Consider the following 22,246-nt stretch of genomic DNA (forward strand, 5'->3'; position numbering starts at 1 on the left):
ATTATTATTATTATTATTATTATTATTATTATTATTATTATTATTATTATTATTCCTTAAGCTAATGCTTAAGATAGGTGGTGGTCCTGTCTGTGCCCAAAGCTCAGACAGCGCTTTGAAAGAAGGTGAAGTTTCCAGTGCACCAGGGGAGCCCTTTTGAGGAGAAGCACTTGTATATGTACTTGCAGGGCCCTCAGCTGGAGAGCCTGAAACCTACGGACACCAGGTTTTCTGTGATCTCATTGCGTCTCTTCAGGGGCCTGTGGTGAATGGGTAGGCTAAGCCTATCTTGATTCTGACCTGTACCTCATATCTCTAGAAGTAAGTCTCCAGAATGCTGTGCCTTTTCTTTTAGTTTCCAGGAGTGTTTAGACCCACTGTTTGCATTTTCCCAGGCCAGAGACTGGTACGATCCCCGCAGCATGAGAGCCTTTATACTTCTGATGTGTGTTGCTGATGGCTGTGTAATAAATGTTACAAGTAGATATGAAGTGCTTCACCGAACTTTGAGTTAACAGTAGAAGAATGTGATTTCCTAAAAACTTACTGTAATTTAGTTCATCTATAAGTTAGCTATTGAGATTCTTTTTAAATTACAGAGGGACATACTTCTGATAAATTTTGTGGAGTTGCTGGCTAATTTCTAGTTGTTGTTTTGTTTGTTTGTTTGTTTTAATTTTTACATCAGTTGCACACTTACCCTGATGTGTTAGAACTATGTAATACAGCAAAGTAAACTTGCCCACCTAGTCCATTGTGTGCATAATCACTTGCTTTGGGGGCCATAAAAGCTCATGCCTAACCAGCAGTGAGGTAAGAGGTTTCTGTTTCTGTGGCTCTGTGCTCAACAGGATACCTGGAAGCAGCAGTCAGTGTCACAAATCAGATAAGACCAAGACATCTTCTTGTCAGTAGAGAGTGTCCTCATGGAATATAGAAATTAGTTTAGCCCCCATTAGCCTTGTTACTGGGCAGAGGCCTCAGAGTCCCTCGGTGATGCTAATTAGAGTGATCTAGACGTTGTATGCCCAGCCTGTGTGCAGAAAATAATGCACTTGAACGAGTCTCCCCAATTTAAGGCCTGAAAATTGCCATAAGAGAAACAGGAGCCTCTTCCTTAAAAATGTAGACCTTGGTGTAAATGTCTCCATGCGGTCTAATTTCAGCCCCAGTTTCCAATTGGATATCATTAGCAGTAAACAGTAGGTGGTGTTTTAGGTTTTCAAATTTCAAGTTTTGAAGGGAAGATTATACAAGCAACTCTCTCCTTTTTTTGTCCTACAGCCATAGGTAAATGCCTCATGGGTGCTGAAGATGGTAGGGCTGCCAGTATTAGCACTGACTGATGTGGTTAGTGAATGTTATGTAAAGAAGATTGCCCAGTGCAGTCTTTTGCAGACAGCAGCACCCTCACTTTGTTGCAAAGCCCCAAGACAAACTGAGTCCATCCCATGGGCTTGATTATCTGCCTGACTCCTGAAGAGAATTCCCTCTGTGACTTTGTTTCAGTTCCCCCAACTCCCCTGCCAACCAATGATGTTGATGTGTATTTTGAGACTTCAGCGGATGATAATGAGCACGCCCGCTTCCAGAAGGCTAAGGAACAGTTGGAAATTCGGCATCGCAACCGAATGGACAGGGTAAACCTCATCTGTTCCCTTATCTTCATGGTTTTTTATTGTTTTTTGTTTGTAGTGGTAGGGATTGAATCTAGGACCCTGGTATACACTAGGGAGGTGCTCTGCAAGGCAGGTTTTTTTTTTCTTTTTTTTTAATTTTTTATTAATTACACTTTAGTCATTTTGTATCCCCCCATAAGCCCCTCCCTCCTCCCCTGCCAATCCCACCCTCCCTCCCCTTTCTGCATGCATGCCCCTCCCCAAGTCCACTGATAGGGGAGGTTCTCCTCTCCTTTCTGATCTTAGTCTATCAGTTCTCATCAGGACTGGCTGCATTGTCCTCTACTGTGGCCTGGTAAGGCTGCTCCCCCCTCAGGGGGAAGTGATCAACGAGCAGGGCAAGGCAGGTTTTTATAATCGAGGAGAGAAACATTCATTGCTGGCTAAAATGGTGGTTCTGGGGAGCCACCTCTTGGCTGCATGTTTCCCTTTTCTTCACCTGCTGTCTTTCATGTGATCGAATTACTTTCAGTGGCATTACAAACACTTCTGAACACTTTCTGTACTAGCACTTGCTTGTTACTCTTTTTTTGCTATTGCTGGCTTTAAATTTTTTAAAAATCTAAATTTTTTGTCACTGTCAAAATTAAAGACTTGGATTATGAAACTGTAAAGTAAACTAGATGAAATAAAGCAGTTATTAACACTTTCTAATTGCAGAGGGAAGAGTCCAAGTCTCAGTCAGTGATGTTTCTTTCCTTGGAAGCATTCTAAAACTTAAAGCAGGGAGATCTCATACTACACTCCTCTCAGGGCTGTGCTTAGTCTAACCCATGCTGGCCTCGCCTGGGGGTTTAGGGTATACCTTAGTTCAAACAATGCCTGCCCAGCACACATAAGGCCCTGGGCTGGGTCTCAAGCAGCATACCTGGCTAGAGGGGCACAACTGTTCTCCCAGCACTTGGGAGGAGGCAGCAAGAAGATCAAAACTTGAAGGCCGTTCCTGGCTACACTGAGAGTCTAAGGCCAGCTTGAGCCACATGAGACTGTCTCAAACAGCAGTAACAGAAGGAATTGCTTGGAGGAATTGCCTCCACCTTTGTATCTTACACACTAGAATTGATTCTTAGTGAAATAATTAATTCTTAGTGAATTTTTCAAATTCATATTATTTCTGGGAAAAAAAAGGTATTAGTCTTAGTTTTTAGTGAAGGGAGAATAATCATAAAGAATTAACTTGCCCAATATATATAACAAGAAGGTCATGGAATTGAGGGAATCTGGGAATGACTGAGGCCTAGAAATTTCTGAGTAACAATCTGAACTCAAGGATCATATGATATGGTTTCCTTTTGCACAATTTCCGGCATTGGATTTAGTACCCAGTAGTATTTTTAGAAAATGGGGAAGTTGTTTCAGAGGATTATTTTCTGATGAATGTTTTTGATCTTTGTTCTAGGTAAAAAAGGAATGGGAAGAGGCAGAGCTTCAAGCCAAGAATCTCCCCAAAGCAGAGAGACAGACCCTCATTCAGGTAGGATGCCTGTGCTATTAAAAATACAGTCAGAGCCAAACTCCCAGGGAATTTGAATTTAACACCTCCTAGTTAAGGACTTAAATTATAAGGAAGTTGTTTCTGTCCCCTCTCTCCCTTTCCTTCCCCACTTCCCTCTTCTATCTTTCTCCCTTCTTCCCCATTTCGTTTTCACCACTAGTGTTGTTTGCCTGTTGTAGAAACAAGCCAAACCCTCTCCCAGAGCACTTCTATCTTGTGCAGGTAGTAACTTTGGCTTTGATGTTGGTTAATTCTGCTCTCTTGGCAAAAGCCCTCTGTCATCTTGTTCATGGGCTGTGACTTATTTTTCAACACTACCAGATTAAAAAGAAACTGGAAGACTCATTGACTGGCCAAAAGGCAGAAAACACAAATCTTTAATGCAAGTTGATCCCTAACTTTGTAAAAATGTAACCTCAAAATCACAGCAACAGATTGTACCCCCTTCAATAGAAGGGAGGAGTTAGCAATAGAAACAGCAATTTATAAGGCTGATTTGGTTTTGAAAAATGGATAATGTTATTGTTTTAATTTGTTGTGGGTGAGGCTAATTTTGGAATTGAACAAAGAACCCCGCCCAGGCTAAACACACATTTTAAAATCAGTATATATCAGTATATATCTGATAGATATACTGATCTCTCCTCAGTATATATCTGATACCTTTCCTGGAGGACCTTGGCTTTTTTTAATCAGTCACTAAAAATCTCAGAGCTTTAATTCTTACACAAGCAATTTCATCTTCTATAGGGATATTTCACTCAGCAACCTTAAGCTGCCAGTAAACATGGCCAGGCAGCTCTCATCAGCTCTAGTAGGTATGAGTCAATGTGAGCCAGCACATTACTGAACTGTCTTTCAAAACACATGTCCTATTGGTGACTGGCTTCAGGATTTAGAAGTTGGTGTCTTGTTAGAACATGGAAAAGATGATGGTCAACTTTAAAAAAGAGATGTTGAAATTGCAAACCTAGTAATGTCAGCTACAGAAATGTGAGAGTATAACACAGAAATGTAATTTGTTTTTTTAAGAATGGAAGCATCCTAATGGAAATCCCAGATAGTGTACCTAGGCCTGTGTCAATGTGAATCTTACTATCTTACAGAGGCTCTAGGCAAAGAAAAAGATTGAGTCCTCAGGGTTCGTGCTGAGACCTTCTACAGGTGACAAAAATTATGTGTTGGGGCTGGAGAGGTGGCTCAGAGGTTAAGAGCACTGGCTGCTCTTCCAAAGGTTCTGAGTTCAATTTTCAGCAACCACATGGTGGCTCATAACCAACTATAGTGAGATCTATAGTGGTGCCCTCTTCTGGTTCACAGGCACACATGCTGGCAGAATACTGTATAAATAATAAATAAATATATCTTTAAAAAAAAGATCAGAATGGAGAAAGCTCAGGAAAAAAAAATGTTTGTTTTTGTTTTTTTTTAAAGAATTATGTGTTGTTCCTTCTTTCTTGGCTTAGCATTTCCAAGCTATGGTTAAAGCTTTAGAGAAGGAAGCAGCCAGTGAAAAGCAGCAGCTTGTGGAAACCCACTTGGCCCGAGTGGAAGCCATGCTGAATGATCGCCGGCGCATAGCTCTGGAGAATTACCTGGCAGCCCTGCAGTCTGACCCACCTCGGGTGAGTTGGGATCAGAGAGGAATCATAGACAAGTCATGTTCTTAGTAGACAAGCATAATCTCAAGGGATTTACTGTTTCACAATTCTGGATTTTCTGTGGTGGCCTTATTTCCAACGAAAGAAAGCATGTCTTTGACTAAAAGCTTTTGAATCAGTTCCATTCAAAATAATATTATGAAGGAAATGGAAAGGTGTGGGCAATGGTAGTGCACATTTGTAACTTCAGTCCTTCAGAGGCAGAGGCACGAATCTCAAGTCTGAGGCCAGCCTAATAAACAGGAAGGAAAGGGTTAAGCTAATTTATAGTGGAACGCTTGAGTAAGTGGTCTCCAGCTTTTTCATTTTTGATTAATGCTTTAATCAAATTTGCCTTCCTTTGAGGGAAGTTGGTGAGATGACACAAGATAAAGACATTTGCTACACAAACCTGACAACCAGAGTTCAGTCTTCCACGTAAGGTGGAAGAAGAGAGCAAACTCCATAGACTTGCCCACTGACCTGTACATGCATGCTGTGGTCTGTCCTTCCCCACTCATGCATGCAGATATACACATACTAATAAATATGTTTAAATCAGAAAGCATTTGGCAGAAGAATATTTGTGTCTCTTTTGATCAAGTCATTGAGGTCTCTTTCTAGAGTGACACAAAAAAATACTGAGCTAACAATTTAGGTGTTAAGCCACACCAGGAACATAGTTTACAGGAGGGCTGTGGACTGAGAGTCTGGAACATAGTTTGGTTTTTAAAAAAACTAAGAATTCTTTACTTGTTTCCAAGTAAAGCTTTTATTCTTTAATCAATTTTAAAGCTTTTGTTTTCCTTCCCTATTTTGACTTTTCTGGTCTTATAGCCACATCGCATTCTGCAAGCTCTGCGCCGGTATGTTCGTGCTGAGAACAAAGATCGCCTGCACACCATTCGTCATTACCAACATGTGTTAGCTGTTGACCCAGAAAAGGCTGCGCAGATGAAATCCCAGGTAAATTAGACAGGTTTCCAGCAGTTTCAGAGGCACGCTGCTGGTTGTGCTTATTGTTAGAAGACATTTAGTACACAGGTTAGGTTTTGCCAGAAAGAATAAGCCAGTTTCCAAATCAAATTTATCTGTCAGTTCATTTGAGTCAGCTTTTCACCTGAATAAGTATATATATGTGAAACCATTTTCTAGTCAAATATATTGTGCAGGTCTTAAAAGTTGACCTTGGCTTGCTGGTAGGCTCATTTGCCCACTGTGTATGAGTACCAGGATTTGATCTCTAGAGCCATAAATTTGTCTTTACATTTTATTCAAATATTTCTGAGTTTTTCCTGTGCTGAGCCCAGATTTACTCCACTGTCATTTGTACAGGTTTTTTTTTTTTTTTTTCTGTTTCTTGGTACTGTCCATGTTAGTAATTCTTCTCATATATTTATAGAAAGTGAACTGCAAACAATGCATAGGGATTTTCAGAAGGCTGTGGAATATCATCCCCATCTTTATTTTATTCTCCTGTTTTAAATAGAAAGCTATACAGATGGTGAATGCTCTGTGCGTGCGTTATACTTATCATAGGGTTCTTCTAGAAACTCTTCTTTTCAACTTCTTATTGTAAGATCAACCCAGAAGTCTTAAGGGTACCGCAGCTGAGTTTCACTCCTTTGTTGGACAGAAGTTTATGTGTTACCATCTACATGATAAAATTTCACATACAGTCTCATGATGCAGAGTTGAATCCCTTGAATACAGCTCAAAGACGAATACAAAATTAAGTTTGTTAACTATGAAGATGAATTATTTTCCTCCAAGGTACAGCGTTCACGTTAGAAGTTGAGAGAATGAAAGAACTTCAGTGTCTGAAGGGTGGGACTATGGATAGAGATATTTCTGAGGCCTCAGGAAGCTCTTAGTGTGGGCCTGGAGTCAAGGTTTCACTATGCACTATGGAGTGGAGGAGGAAAACACCAAGAGTTTTGGACTACCCTTGGAAGATAGGTGGAAATGGATCCTGTCACGATTGGATTGTTTTAACCCAAACCTTTTATTACATTTGTATTGTATCTTATCTTTATGTATTAATGTAATACATATTATATAAGATAATATGTAGAGTTTTGTTTTGTTTTGGTGCTGAAGGTAGTAGCATCTGGGACCTCACACACACTAGGTAAGTGCTCTGCCCCCGAGCTGCACATCCCTGCACCTGATCAGTATAGAAATTACTTTGTAGCGAATTCTTAAGAGATCCACAGCAGGTAAACTGAGAAAGAGAATCTTCTCATCCTAGCAATGAGACTTGCTCTCCTGAGCTATAAATCTGTTCTCAGCTTGTGAATCCAGGGAAATGGGGCCACTGAATACATTGACTTTTGCTTGTTTCTTTGCTACCTGAGCACTCAAAATGTAAACACTCACATTGTTACATTGGACGTGTCCCTTACTCAAAATACTTAGGACTGGAAGTATTTCTGATTAGGAATTTAAAAAAAATACTTACTACATCACATTACAACCAATGAGATGGCTCATTGTTTAAGAGGTGGTTCTTATAAAGACCTGGGTTTGATGTCTAGCACCACATGGCAGCTCACAACCATTTGTAACTAGTTCCAGGGGATCTGATACCTTCTACTGGTTTCTGGATGCACCAACAACAAATTAGTACGAATGGCAGGCAGAACCACCCATACATATAAAATAAAATAAAATAATCTCCAAAATACTTTTCTTGGGTGTGACCCAAGTTTAAATCTGAAATTGACTTATGTTTCATATATACCCTGTAGTCTGAAATTAATGTCATGCAACATTTTTAGCGCTCCTATGTTTTGACCCTACCACTCAGGCTCTTTTGGTTCTAAGGTTTCTGTAATGACTAATTCCCACTATTCCACCCTGTGGTTCTCAGTATAATGGTGTCTACATTGCTAGCCTCTCGACAGCACATTGTAATTCCATTTGCATTTTTTTGTCGAGGCACTCACACTTTTTCATCCGTTCATTTGATTGGCAGAATGGCAAATATAAAATTAAATTGTTTTCATCTTGCTTTTAAAGGTCAGAAGCACATGAGTCTACAATAAAAGCATTAAAAAATTTTTTTTCCATGTCAACCCTTTGTGTTAATGGTTTCACAGCCACACAGTTCACTGATGTTCAGCGCCCTCTTTAGAAGAAACTCATTAAGTGCTGGCCTAGGTGAAGGGGAGAGGTTATAACATGGCTGTGAGTTTGTTGAGCTATAGCAATAGAACTCTACTGTGTCTTTGGATCACATCTCCTTTTTTTTCTACCTTTGGTGATTTGGTTGTTGTCACTGGATTAACAACCTTTCCATTCAGAAAAGTAGTGAGCTAGCATAAATGAATCCTCCTTCAACGTTTCCTTTAAAATGGATTATTTATGCCTTATCATGAATGCCTTTAAAAGAACTATAATTGAAAACAATAAATTAGTCCTGGTCTTAACTGTAATAATTTTAAGTAGTTGGTTCACTAAACCAAACCCAGGAGCAGCCTTGCCTTCCCACCAGTAGTTTCAGTGTGTGTTTACCTGCTCTAATCTTAGTAGTTGAAAAAAGTGACTAGCACTTTCCCTCCTCAGACTCAGCAAAATGACATCAAAGTCTAGCACTCTACACACTCAGTATATTTACTTACTGACAGTTATCTTCCATAAAAACCAAACCAACTGACTAGTGAGCTTTTTTGTTTGTTTTGCTTTTAGTTTCTTTATTTACTTGATGTGATGAGTATTTCTGCCTGCAGGTTGGCCTGCCTGGTGCTGGTGGAGGCCAGAAGAAGATGTTTAGGATCCCCTGGAACTAGAGTTAACAGCAGTTGTGAACTCTCATGGGGGTATTGCACAGGTCCTCTGCAAGACCAGCAAATGCTTCTAACCACTGAGGCTCTTTCCAGCCTCTCACTCCCATATTGTGAAAGTGAATTTTCCTTTACTTGTAGCCCTGTCTGTACAAGTGACAGCATCATTCATGAGGCGTGCTGTCTTGTGCTTTAGAACGTAGCAAGTCTGGCAATGGAAGTAGTAGACTTCTTCCTGCTCTGCTGTGCCGAGTAGGAAGGAGACCTTTGGTTCTCTACAGCTACGTCTGCGTGCTTTTCCTCCGGATCTCATAGTTTTCAATGCTCTTCCCATATTGTGCTTCTAGGTGATGACACACCTCCATGTGATTGAAGAAAGAAGGAACCAAAGTCTTTCTCTGCTGTACAAAGTTCCTTATGTGGCTCAAGAGATTCAGGAGGAAATTGGTGAGTACTAATTATATCAAAGACAGGCTAGATGTTTTTGCTGAGTCTCAGGAATGATAGCTGGGTAGGATGAAATATATAAGGAGTAAGCAAGGCTGGTAAGGTAGACATTAGCATTTTGTGGTTTCAGAAAACCTGAAATTGATAGAGGTTTACATGACAAGGCTGAGGAGTCTCCAAAGACAGATGTATTGGCTTGGAGCCACAGAGCCTTGAATTTCATTGACCTTCACTCTTATTAGCGGAAGAAACTCTAGGGTGTGAAATTGCAGGGGCCTGGGATGTTTCCTGTTACCAGTTTTCCCCATAGTTGCTATTATATGCCATTCTGCCTTCTGCTGTATACACCAGGGTAAAGGGGTATAGCAGTAGACAATGTCTGCTAGAATTTATGTTGCTATAGTGGAGATACAGATAGCGAAGGATCCAAAGGGTGCGAAGTTGCAGTTATGTATGATGAGTCAGCTTGAGATGGATCACATGTGCTATAAAGTCAGGCAGTAGGCAGGAGCTAGACAGGAGGTGGATTGCAGATGGGTAGACTCTTGCCAGGACTGGCATGACAAGAATTGGCCTTTTTCAGAGTACTGGTTCTGTGTCTAGACCTGCTTCTAGAAGCTGCTTATCTGCGCCTTGTTGTGCTTTTGTTAGATGAGCTCCTTCAGGAACAGCGAGCAGATATGGACCAGTTTACCTCCTCCATCTCAGAGAGTCCTGTTGATGTCCGGGTGAGCTCTGAGGAGAGTGAGGAGATCCCGCCGTTCCACCCTTTCCATCCCTTCCCATCCTTGTCTGAGAATGAAGGTATGTACGGTCCTCAGAGCCATCCCTAGGAGCAGAGGAGAGGAGCATAAAATTAGAAAATGAGAATCCGTTTTTAAAAAACCTAATTGAGTTGAGGAAAGACACAGAAAGGGAAGACATGGATTCCCCAAGCACCCGAGATGTGGGAGGACTGTGCTGTATTCTATGAGAAAGTAATACACTTCAATATCATCAGAAAATCAGGATGATTTCTCACATGTTATAGCAAGCCTTCTGCTTATGTGATGTCCCTTACATGTGGGAATCCCTTTGGGTTGAACCTTCATGAATGTTGTAATATAACATCATCATGTTTTCCTAACAGTCTTGGGAGGCAGATTAGGGGAGGAGGCTGAAGAGGTTCTCTGACTTGCTCAGGGTTACTTCTCTGAAATGACTTGATAAGGAGCTGTATCCTTTGATTCATAGGCATGGTCTTCTTTTTTTTTTTTTGGTTCGCAGTATCTAAAAGTGTCACTGAAAATCATGAGTCTACCAGAAATAAACAAGCTGCTAAGAGGGCCCTAAGACTAGTTTGTATAGTCAGGTTCTGTTTCCTGCTACTGCTAATGGTGAGGGTGGTAATGATAAAAATGGCCTGTGGCTCTGGAGTCCTAATTATGTACCTGCTGTAGGTAAGCATTGGACTTGGATGCCTTTCGTTCAGTGCTTTTTGAAGGTAGATACCATTTGGAGAGACCTAAGGTTTGAACAGATTAAGTACTTGTCCACAGTATCACGTAGCTTAGGTTCTAGGTGATTTGAATCTACACTGACAGTTCAGTTCCTACAGCTTCTGAGAAAGTCACATGACTCTGATTAGCTATAGTAGCCTAGTGAAGGTACCAGACCAACCTAGCTTCTAGACTTCAACAGAAATGCCTTTATAACTAGTTAGCCAGAGGTTCAGACTCAGTGCAGCTGACCTTTCCATCCTGAATACTTAAGAAACTAGAGGGTCACCCATTCTTAATTCTTGCTCTACAGATCCCAAACCTCCATGAGGCTTGGGGTGGCCATACATGTACAGCTTCCCTATGCTTTGTTTGGGCTTGGGGTGTCACAGGTTGTAATGTGCTGCAACCTAGTAGTGCCCTGTCTCTTTGTCAGTGAACCACAATTAATACTAACTTCATTTTTTTTTTGCTGTTTTCTAAAATAATAATAATAATAATAATAATAATAATAATAATAGTTTTGTGGGGTAAGCTAAATGATATGGGGATCTTCCAAAATTCTCTTAAATGGCCTGATCCTGACTTCCTGCTTTTCTCTCTCATCAGGGGTACATCTAGCCATTTGCTATTTAGATTACTGTTAGTTTGTTTATGGGATATTTCAGGCATAATTTTTAAGGAAAAATGCCTTTTATTCACATTAAAGGGAGGAACTTAGAAGGAAAACATTTTCTTTCTTAATCTCCTTTTGTGCTATTTTGTTTTTTTATTGTTTTTCTTTCTGCTAGACACTCAGCCGGAGTTGTACCACCCAATGAAAAAAGGTTGGTTTGTCAAAGATGTTCCCTTAAGACCTCCATTCCTTTCCACTTCCCCAGTGTGTTGGAAGTTTCATTTTATGTTTCATACCACCATCCTTCCGCCTCATTTCTGAAGCCATGGCTGTGAGTGGAGCTAGCGTAGTCCTGCTTCCATGTTACTAACAAGCTCCCTGGCTTTCCTAGTGTGCAGAGCCTAGTCATTGCGTGATCACCCAAGCTTGGCTTTGGGGATGCCCGAGAAACAGATTGTTTCCTAAGTCTTTGTCTGGTTACATGTCAAAAGTGTTTTCAGTTTAACAAAATTGTTGTATATGGCTAGTCTATAATAAGAACATGCTTATAACTTTTTCAGTCAGGTAGACTGTAAATTTCCCTTTCTTGTTTCTCTGTTATTACCAGTTGCCTTTCCCCCTTTTAACTGTCTTTACCTTCCGTCCATGACACTTGTCTTATGTTCCTGTGTTGTAGCATTCCTAAAACACAAGATGCTGCTGATAGAAACAGATGACTCTAGGTGCTGCAAGGACACCTCGCGGCACCTCAAAGACAGTGTGTGCTGTAGAAAGCACTATGCCAGCTGTATTATCACCTTGTTTACTCTGTGAACCTCCCTTTTGGGCAGGATTGATGGGGCAGTTGAAAATGCCTCTGATATTAAATGTGTTGCTTCTTAAATCTGCAAGTTTAAGAAGTTAGAGGATCAAGGTCTAGACCCAAAGCTGTCTTCACGGCCCATGAGATTTCTGCTGTGTGAGTTGCTAGTGACAGCTATAGAGTTTCCCAAATGGTTGGACAGTCCCCTCTCTTCAGTCGTTGACAGTAGTGCCTATTCTTTGTGTACTGAATGAGCTTACTCTCTTGGCTTTGGTAGTTTGGTCATGGATGCACCAAGTGAGATTCTCTGGCTAAAAATTTGGTGTACTAATTTATGCCACACTTTATTCTTAGAATTGAAAAATATGATTTAACTCTTGTGAAAATTCTTTGCCTCTTAGTATTCTTCTGTGCCCCTTCTTCTTACAAGTCACTATGCTAGTATTCATCTCACCTGTGTGTCTTAGGTGCTAAGCTTTCCTAGCTTTAAAAAGCTTTCTTACTTTAAAATAATAATTAAAAAAAAAATGTGTTGGAGGCTAGAGAGATGGCTTAGCGGTTAAAAATCATTGGCTGCTCTTCCAAAGTTCCTGAGTTCAATTCCCAGCAACCACATGTGGCTCTCAATCATCTGTGATGAGATCTGATGCCGTCTTCTGGCATGCAGGCATACATACAAATAGAGCTCTCATATATATAAATAAATAAACCTACTGCGTGTGTTGGGATCAATATATCTACTAAGTTTGGTCACTTGTATGCTTTATGAAACAAAAGTAAGTTTAGTCAGTGTTTAAGAAATATGTGGTATAGCACTGAAAAGCTTTGGAACAGCCTGGACTACGGTAAGCTTTTAGATGAGTTGATTCAGTATCTCTTCGTATTCTGAGAATCTTGTCCTTATGACTTTTAAAGCTATGAGGGGAGTGTGAGGTGGGAAGAGCTCAGAATTAGACTTTAGTGGTCTTGAATATGAGCATCAGTGCTAAGGAAGTCAATAAATACCCTTCTAGATTCCTTTTTCTTGAATGGTAGACAGGCAGTGTTGTTTTGTTTGAAACACAAAAGCCAGCCCTGATTTAACTGGTATCAAGTTGTGCTTTTCTTTTGAAGTGAATGCTGTAGAAAAAAAAATTTCATCACTTTGGCTACAGTGTAATGAGTTAATAAATTAACTAGGCTGCAGGCTCAGCAGCCTCATGGCTATTATTAATCACTCCTGTTGGTCTATGTTAAGAGAAATCTAGTTGTGAAATGAAAACCTTCACTATGACTGGGCTTCTTGTCATTGCCTGCCTTTGGCAGCTCTGGACAGCAGTGCTGAATGTAAGCTTACATTGGGATCCACTCGCTTATAGGCAGTTACTGTAGCATGTCAAGTTGGTTACCAAGACTCTTTATAACAGGTTCAAATAGATATACACAAATTAAACATTGTTATTAATAAGATGCTTGTGATAGCTAGGAATCACATGCTTGAAGCTAAAAATAAAAAGGGTTGTTTTTTTTTTTTCCCTGCCACGCCTTTGCTGAGTCCAGACATGCTGTGTATTCAGATGCCGTCACTCTATGTGCCACACACGAGTGCTGTTGGCTCAAGCCATTTCTGACCTTGGAAAAAGGACAGTTGCTATTCTTGCTCCTTCCACCTTGGTTAAAATTCTCCCTGTTGATAAACTGCTTTCTTTCTGTTCACCTGGGCTTACCATTGGATGTAACTGTAGGATCCAAGTCTGAGGGATGAAACATCCAGTGGGAGACATAGAAGGAGGTCAATGATTACAAACTGATTTTAAGTGCTACAACCTGGAAATGTAGGGAACTTGAAGCTTGAAGGGCAAATAGAAGGACTTGAGGGTAGAAGGTGCAGGGGTTTGAAGCAGAACCAATTTCCTATGGAGTAAACTATTATGTTCAGAGCACACACGCAGGTAGCAGTCCTTCACCTATGCAGTCGGATCTGGACACCAGAGAATTGTGCTGTCGGGTAGTAAGTGCCGTCACAGTCATAGGGAAGGGTTGGAACATGTTCTCTGTGCTGGGACACCCTCAGCTCTCCGAAGGCTTACATCCATTCCTTCAGGTGGGAGACCAGTAAGCACTTTGTCTTCCTTCATTGTATGCATCAGTCCTTTGAAAATGCTTGTATCATTCATCCTTGCAAAGCACAGTGCATCCTCACACATGCCAGTGCAGTGACATCGGAGTCGTGGGGGTGTTTGGTAAGAAGTTCTCTGTCCCTCAAGCAGGGATTTGCTGCTTCTGAGAGACTAGCCTGAGGTGGGCTGCCTAGAAACTCAGCTGTGAACATTTTCTACACAGGATCTGGAGTGGCAGAGCAAGATGGGGGACTGATTGGTGCAGAAGAAAAAGTGATTAACAGTAAGAATAAAATGGACGAAAATATGGTGAGCCATTTGTCTTTTGCCTAGTACCTTTCCTTTTGTACGCTGGAGCAAGAAGCATGATGGTTAGTACTTCACTGTTAGTGTGTATGTCAGGTTTCCACTAGTAGAAGGTAGGGGAGGAGCTGCTTAAGATCTGCAGATGAGGGGACCAGTGTAGCTGTTTTTTTTTTTTTTTTTTCCTTATTATGTCAGAAAACCGCATCTGTAACTAAAGGTATAAGTAACATATATCAGAGGCTATTTTAAGTAAGTGAAGATTAAGTGGAAAATTAAATAAAGTTGAGCTTTGTGTTGTTTTTGTTACACTGTTCTCGTACCTTTCATCCTTCTGGTGGTTTCTATCCACTTATATCTTTTGATTGCTTTCAGCTGAATTTGATTTTTTTAATTGCTCTTATTTGGGGCGGGGGCTATCACATGCTATGGTGTACAGGCAGAGGTCAGAGGATAATTAGGAGGAGTCTTTCTCTCCTTCCATGGAGATCCCAAGGACCAAACTGAAACTGTCAAGTTTGGTGCCAAGCACCCTTCACTGCTGAGCTGTTTGCTGGGCCCAAGTTCAGTGCTTAAATGTCGTTTGTTAGTTGTCTGTCCAAGCTTTGTCTCTACCACAGCTACTTCAAGGAAAGTTCAGGTAAAGAGCCTCACTAGAGCAGCCACCATGAAGCCCCGTTGCCCCACACTTACCCTTCTTTTTGGAGGTTTGGTGAGGAGATCTGGATCAGTGGGGCAGAAGAAACAGCTTCCCAATGTCCCATGGAGTAGGAAAGAAGTGACATTTATGTTCGTTTCCCTTCCACTCACTGAGTAGATGCTGACACTGTGACTGTTTCAGGTCATTGACGAGACTCTGGATGTTAAAGAAATGATTTTCAATGCCGAGCGAGTTGGGGGCCTTGAGGAAGAGCCGGTATGTGTTTACGCCAGAATGGAAGGGCAGTCTTCATATCTTTTCCTTTCAGTCATCTTCGTTCAAGTACAAACGAAAGATCCCTGGTCTTATCAGCTAATAAGGGACTCTTGTCCCATATTTCTGAGTAAAAATGCAAAAACTGAAAATTTTCATGGAGATTAGTAAAGTAGGCTTCCTCCCTGATATGGTTAATGTTGATAAAGCAGGATCTTCATGTTGTCTGAGAGGCGCGTGGTCCTCTTTGTGTTTCCTGACTCAAGTTTCCAGGCAGTCACTGGGACTTTGGTTCCTGTGTGCTTTGTTTTAGGAATCTGTGGGGCCTTTAAGGGAGGACTTCAGTTTGAGCAGCAGTGCTCTTATTGGCTTGCTGGTAATTGCAGTGGCCATTGCTACAGTCATCGTTATCAGCCTGGTGATGCTGAGAAAGAGGCAATACGGCACCATCAGCCATGGGATTGTGGAGGTAAGGACTGGATTGCCTTTTCCCTTGGCCTAAGCTGATGACAGTTTGCGCTGCATCGTGAATGCGGTGAGTGGTTAGGGCTGGAATTACATGGGACCCTGGACTTACTGAGTGCTTTACATGCTACTGCCATCAATTGTATTACTAATCAGATTATTAGGTCAAGTTTTGGAGATGAGCTGTCAGTTATGTTGCCCTCGTTTCAAGGAACTGTCACCAACTTGTAGCATCCATTTGGCTTTTAATCAATTAAATGGGTCAATATCAGGAGTTCATAACATTTTACGCTTCAGAAAGCAAAAATAATTTTTCAGTATTTTCTTGGTTGTGTTTTTTTTTTTTTAAAGATTTAATTATTTATTATGTATATATAATGTTCTGTATACATGCCAGAAGAGGGTATCAGATCCCACCATAGATGGTTGTGAGCCACCATGTGGTTGCTGGGAATTGAATTCATGACCTCTGGAAAGAGCAGCCAGTACTCTTAACCTCTGAGCCACTTCTCCAGCCCTCTTGGTTATGTTTTTTCAAAGAGATTTTGATTGGTGTGGTGTGTGTGTGCGTGTGCGTGCGTGTGCGTGCATTTGTTTATGTTGCTGGGGACTGAACCATGACCCTTGAGTATGCTAGGCATGTTGTCTGTTATATTGTGTGCCCCTTCTCTCTTTCATACAGTTGGGGATGGGAACAAAAAACAAATGCAAGCTGTTTCTGTTCTCATTTGTAGTAGGTGGTAGATGTTTAATTTCTTTTTATGTTTTTCTTTTTTAAAGTACTCTGTTAAATTTACTGTTATTTTATGTGCATTGGTGTTTTGCCTGCATGAATGTTTATGTGAGCGAGTCAGATCTTGGAGTTACAGACAGTTGTGAGCTGCCATGTGGGTGCTAGAATCTGAATCGGGGTCCTCTGGAAGAGCAGTCAGTGCCCTTAACTGCTGAGCCATCTCTCCAGCCCATGTTTAGTTGCTTCTGGGTTATATCAGTACACTAAGGAATATAATACACTGTGGAAGAATATTGTGGATGAGCAAGTCTTAGTACTGGAGCCTGGCCTTCCCTGTAGTTTCAGCTGAAAGTGACTAGAGACCATGTGGCCCATTTCCTTATCTCATAGCTGAGTATGACATGAGCATCCGCTATCCCAAAAACTAATTGTTTGGAAGCCACTTGTCACTCTGGCTTTCAAAAACAAGTCCTTTAAGTTAGTGTATCACAGTCTGCTTCAGTTTCACTTAGTTTTTTGGCAACTTGAAAAAGGATATTATACTGCCTTCTGACATTACAAAACAACAACAACAAAAAACCAGGACAGCAAAGGAGCCTAAAGAACTGATTTATGCCAGGCACAGTGGCACACGCCTTTAATCCCAGCACTCAGGGAGTCAGAGGCAGGTGGGTCGTGTGAGTTTGAGGCCAGTCTGGTCTACAAATCAAGTCTAGGACGGCCAAGGCTACACAGAGAAACCCTGTCTTGAACGCCTCTCCCTGAAACAAACAAGCAAACAAACAAACAAAAAAATGACTTACATAATAAAGATAGCCTTGTGTAATTGTCTGTCGTTTTAAGGTACCCTGGGCGGGTGGTGGTCACGTGCATGCCATGGTGTCCATATAGAGGAAATTAGGAGTCACTCCTTCCATGTGGATCCCAAGGACCAAACTGAAATTGTTAACGTTGTCAATGGCCTTTCTCTCCATGTTCAGAGAGAAGCATTATCTCTCTGACCTCTTTTCTTCCCTTCCCTCTGTCCTTGATACCAGCTCTTGATTGGTCTGTCCAGTAAAAAAAGGATGCTGAACTGCTTTGAGCCTCATAGGATCAAACAGTGAATAGTCTATCTCCTGACGATCTGCAGACCTCTTCACTATAACACAGTGATGTGAAATCTTTGTTCCTACAGGTTGACCCAATGCTCACCCCAGAAGAGCGTCACCTGAACAAGATGCAGAACCATGGTTATGAAAACCCCACCTACAAGTACCTAGAGCAGATGCAGATTTAAGGACAGGATATGTGTGACACCCTGGCTGGAGGCTGGTGCAGGTGGGCTAGAAGAGGTTCAGCGTTTGTGCTTGACTGATGACCACCAGTGGTGCCAGAAGGCCTCATCGTACATCCTGCTCTCCTGGATTGTTAGGACTATAAAGTACTACTGTAGGATTGCAATTTCCATTCTTTTAAATGGGTAAAAAAGAAAAAGTTAATATAACAATATATGATATATAAACCTTAAATGAAATGAAAAAAAAAAAAGATCTATTGCAGATATCTGATGGATGTAGTATTCTTTTTTTAAATTAGAAATGCCACTTCTATTGTATTGTCTCACACATGCTCTATATAAATGGAAAATGTTCATTTTTCAATGATAGACTATATACACAGGCTGTTCCCGTAATGTAAGTCAGTTCTTGAGGCTCATTTGCTGTGCTGGTTTTATTATTATTTGTTTTTAATGTAAAAAAAAAAGGCAGTATTCCCCTTTTCAGGTTGCTGAGAAACTTAAGTGGAACTGGAGTATATTGCATTCGGTGACTGAACTATTTTAAAGGCAAGTGTTTGGAAGCCTCGTGTTTCCAGTGCTGAGTGTCTGGGTGCTCCTGTACCAGCCATCACTAAGCAGGGCTAAGGCACCTTGAGCTGCCCAGTGCATACAGAGATCCACTGTGCTTTCCTTCAAATCCAGTTCTTCCACAGCAACTAGCTTGTAGTTGGTATGTGTTCTTCCACTTTGTTTACTGTAGCTTTTTTATGATCCACTTTCCCTTACCAAGTGCATCCAAATGTGCAGCCACCTCCTCTTGGGACATCTCCCTCCAGTGCACTGACCCTCTGCCCTCCTTTGTACCTCTCTTCCCTCCCACCACTCTCACCAGCCCCTTTGCTGTTCACTCAGAGAATACCATAATAAATATGTGGCTGAGGACCCAGGAGAGTTCATGGGAGGCTTCGTTATATGAAAGGAGAATGTCTGGGTTGTACATCAAACTGGATCTGTAGACACTGTGGAAATCTTTGAAATACTTTGTTTCCTTCACATGAATCTGTAATGCTTGTGTAGCTGAAGTTGATGCTCACAGCATTTAGAGCTTTGTTGCTTGTTTTGTTTTAATCTGAAGGTTCTGGCAACCTGTTGTGGTTTGTTTGTTTGTTTTGGGGTTTTTAGTTTTGTTCTTTGTTTTTGTATTGTTTTGTTTTGTTTTATGTGATTTTCCCTCTCCCTTCCTTCCCCTTGGCCCTAGCCATACCTGTTCCCACTATGCACAGATTGAAACTTCACCTACAGGCTCCTTAGTATGATCTGTGGAGAATGTACAGAACTTAACCACATCAATAAACACTTTAACTTCCCTGAGCACCTTGTGTTACTGTCCATGGCATTGATCTGTGATGATGGGGCTTCCTAGTCCTGTTTTGGGGGGTGAAGGGCATACCTTCATACCCTTCTATGAAGAGTAACTAGCTGGTATTACAGGGGCCTTGTATGTTAAACCAAGAGCTCCATTTTTGTTCAAAAAGAAGAAAGTGGCTAGAGTAATGGCTCAACAGTTAAGAGCACTGACTGCTCTTCCAGAGGACCCAGAATGGGATTTCAACACCCATATGGCAGCTCACAACCATCTGTAACTCTAGCTACGGAGTATCTTACACCCTCTTTTGGCCTCCGTCGGCATCAGGTTCACACATGGTATGTTTACATACACGTAGGCAAAACACTCATTCACATAAAATGATTTATTTTCTTTAAGAAGCTTGATGTTCTTCTGGCTTGGGGGCTGATACTGGAGGACTATTGAGTTGAAGGGCAGCCTTGGCCCCATAGCAAGACCCTATCCTGAGAGCAAAAGAAGATGACATTTTGTCTATGACATTTTGCAAAATTTAAGTCATGACTTCTTCCCAATGCTGACTCCGGTGTGGATCTGTTTCTGAGTTTAAGTAACTTGCCACTAGGAGGCTCCCTGTGCTCATTGACTTAGGTTTTTTTTAGCTGCTTACAAGGCTTTGCGCCTGAGCACTTTTAGCAGCCAAGAGTCAATACACGTTACACATGTAGTTACAGGGTTGTATTGCATAAGTCTGCATGCAGGCATACATACAAGTGAACTTTCTCCGGACACCGGGATAGTGAGCAACTGTTATAAGAATGTCTAAGCCGGGAAGCACCTTGAGTGAACCTGTCCACTCTGGTTCTCTGTAACAGTCAACACTTCAGCTGTTTCTCCTATGATGTCCCCTTGGGTTACTGCACGAAGAGGGGACTTTATATTTGAAGTGAGTTCCTCTCAGAGTGCCCGACAGAGTAGTCACTGGACGCTCCTGCTGTCTGGGGAGCTGTGTTGCCATTCCTAATCTAATTGCAAACATAGGAGACTACCTTTGTTTATTTGGTACTTACTGTCTGCTCACCTGTTCTCAGGAAGCGTGTGGCTTGGTCATCTTTGCAAGGCAACCCCTGTCCAACTCTATCCAACTGGTCAGCTCTCAGACCTTTTTACCAGCACTCTGACAACAATTCAATAATCCTAGGAGTTCAAAGCTCTTGAGAGGATAATGCACGGCCTCCACAGTTTGGCACAGCTACAGTGGAAGTTGGATCAGGACATGAGAATTACTGCAGCCAGGCCTGTGTGTCTCTCACCCTGAACTGATTTGCTTTGCGCTCAACAGGGCGTTGTCTCATTTAATTCTCCTTAAACTGTAGGGGTAGCTGTGTTTATGGTGGCCATATAGTGATTAAATTTGTAAGGAAACACCCACAGAAATGTGAAGCAGGAACTGCCCTTTGACTTCACCCTAGTAGTACAGCTCCCTCATGGGCACAGAAAGAAACTTACTCATCTTCTGGTTTCTGCTCGGATGACTAAGCTGTGACCTCTGGGGAATGTGGTCCTGCCCACCTTGCAGTGAGCCTCAGGTGCTGCTTGCTGTGTAGGTGTGCAGGTCCGAGCTGCCTGTCTGCTCTCGATTGCAAATCCAAGCCTGACAGCTGAGGTCTCTGCCAGACCCAGGTATGTAGATAATCTACTGTGGTTTTGATTGCTGTGACAACTGATGCTCTTATTTTAGAAGACAGGTTAGAATGCAACGAGTCCCTGAGATTCCAGAGGATCCACGGGACCACATTCATAGGAACATACTGTCAAATTCTTAGAAGTCATAGATGAGGACAGAGCAGAAAGAAGTAAAGGGGACATGATTTTGGTTGAAACCTGACTGCAGGGTCATCTGCATGTAGTGGCAGAACTGGAGTGTGATTGTGGGCTCTTCTTTTCCAGGACAAAGAGCAAAGTGGTCTTTATAAAGTGCATCTCTTGCCTTGTTGCCTAAGAAGTAGGGTTGTTTTTTTATTTTGTCCACTGTGTTGTTGATCACAGACTTCATTAGTCATTTCTACTGTTAGGAGCGCAGACATTAGACATAAACTACTTTTCCCTAAAATCTCTGAAGTGGATTAGAGATGACTTGAGAAGTCTATGGGTTTCTGGCCAAGAAAATCCAGATGTGGAAAACAATTTTGAAGTCAGACACTGGGTTACAGTGGCACACACCTGTAAATACCTGCGGTGCCAGCACTTGGAAGGCTGAGGCATAAGGACCAGTTAAGGTTCGAGGCCAGTCTTGTTTACATAGTGAGGTCAAGACTAACTTGGACTACATAGGAGACCCTGTCTCAAAAAACGTGTGTGTGTATATATGAGTGTGCGCATGTATCCATGTGCAAATAGAGGTCAGCAGTTGATGTCAAATTTCTTCCTCAGTTGCTCTCTCCACCTTAAAAAAGATCTGTGTGAGTATCTACTGTATTTGTGCGTATATTTGCAGGGGACTGAAGAGGATAGCAGATATCCAGGAGCAGAAGCTACAGGGATTGTGAACTGCCCAGCATGGATGATAGCAGCTGAATTCCAGTCTCCTTGGAAGAGCAGCAAGTGCTCGTATAACTGCTGAGCCACCTCTCCAGCCCAATTCTTTTTTTTTTTTTTTTTTTTTTTTTTGAGACATAGTCTCTCATTGGACCTGGATCTCCCCTTTTGGCTAGACAGGGCAGCAAGCCCTGGAAATGGCTTACCTCCCGGGGCTGGGATTACAAGTATATCCTGCCATGCCCAGCCTTTGTGCGAATCCTGGGGACCAAAGTCACATGCACTTGTTCACACAGCAAGCACATCCCCTCCTCCCTGTACGCCGGTAACTCTGAATAGACCTATGCCTAAGATCAATGAAGTTTTTAGAAAGCAGCACCATGTGGATATTTACAGTTACTTATAAATAATGTATATACTGTATCCCAAATGGAAACCGGGGAGACAGAAAAAAGATGAAGTCATTTACTTTATAAGGAGATAAAGCTTTTGGATCCATTTTAAGATATTGCTACTTTGTGTGTGTGAGGGAGAGAGAGAGTGTGTGTGTAAATGTGAGACAAAGCTTCGTAGATGAGGCTAGCCTCAAGCTCACAGCAATTCACATGTCTCTACCTACCCCAGTGCTGGGATTACAGCCATAGTAC

General features: G+C 41.7%; 1 protein-coding gene across 4 annotated transcripts in view; it reads left to right on the plus strand.

Annotated features, from left to right (window-relative positions):
- Aplp2 (amyloid beta precursor like protein 2) overlaps positions 1 to 19,087 on the plus strand; it is a 61,791-nt gene extending 42,704 nt beyond the window's left edge. For 2 of the 4 annotated variants that reach the window (XM_055601157.1, XM_055601159.1), the window contains 11 exons: positions 1,510 to 1,640; positions 3,079 to 3,153; positions 4,641 to 4,799; positions 5,652 to 5,780; positions 8,947 to 9,046; positions 9,698 to 9,850; positions 11,316 to 11,351; positions 14,265 to 14,350; positions 15,186 to 15,260; positions 15,571 to 15,726; positions 17,633 to 19,087. In XM_055601157.1, coding sequence (XP_055457132.1) covers positions 1,510 to 1,640; positions 3,079 to 3,153; positions 4,641 to 4,799; positions 5,652 to 5,780; positions 8,947 to 9,046; positions 9,698 to 9,850; positions 11,316 to 11,351; positions 14,265 to 14,350; positions 15,186 to 15,260; positions 15,571 to 15,726; positions 17,633 to 17,734 — 1,202 coding nt within the window. In that variant the 3' untranslated portion in view covers positions 17,735 to 19,087. The remainder of the gene's footprint in view (positions 1 to 1,509; positions 1,641 to 3,078; positions 3,154 to 4,640; positions 4,800 to 5,651; positions 5,781 to 8,946; positions 9,047 to 9,697; positions 9,851 to 11,315; positions 11,352 to 14,264; positions 14,351 to 15,185; positions 15,261 to 15,570; positions 15,727 to 17,632) is intronic. The other 2 variants (XM_055601160.1, XM_055601158.1) reach the window with 1 other exon arrangement.
- The last annotated feature ends 3,159 nt before the right edge of the window (positions 19,088 to 22,246 follow it).

Source organism: Psammomys obesus, unplaced genomic scaffold (assembly GCF_907164565.1).
Source record: "Psammomys obesus unplaced genomic scaffold, mPsaObe1.curated_primary_1811, whole genome shotgun sequence".
Classification (NCBI taxonomy): Eukaryota; Metazoa; Chordata; class Mammalia; order Rodentia; family Muridae; genus Psammomys; species Psammomys obesus.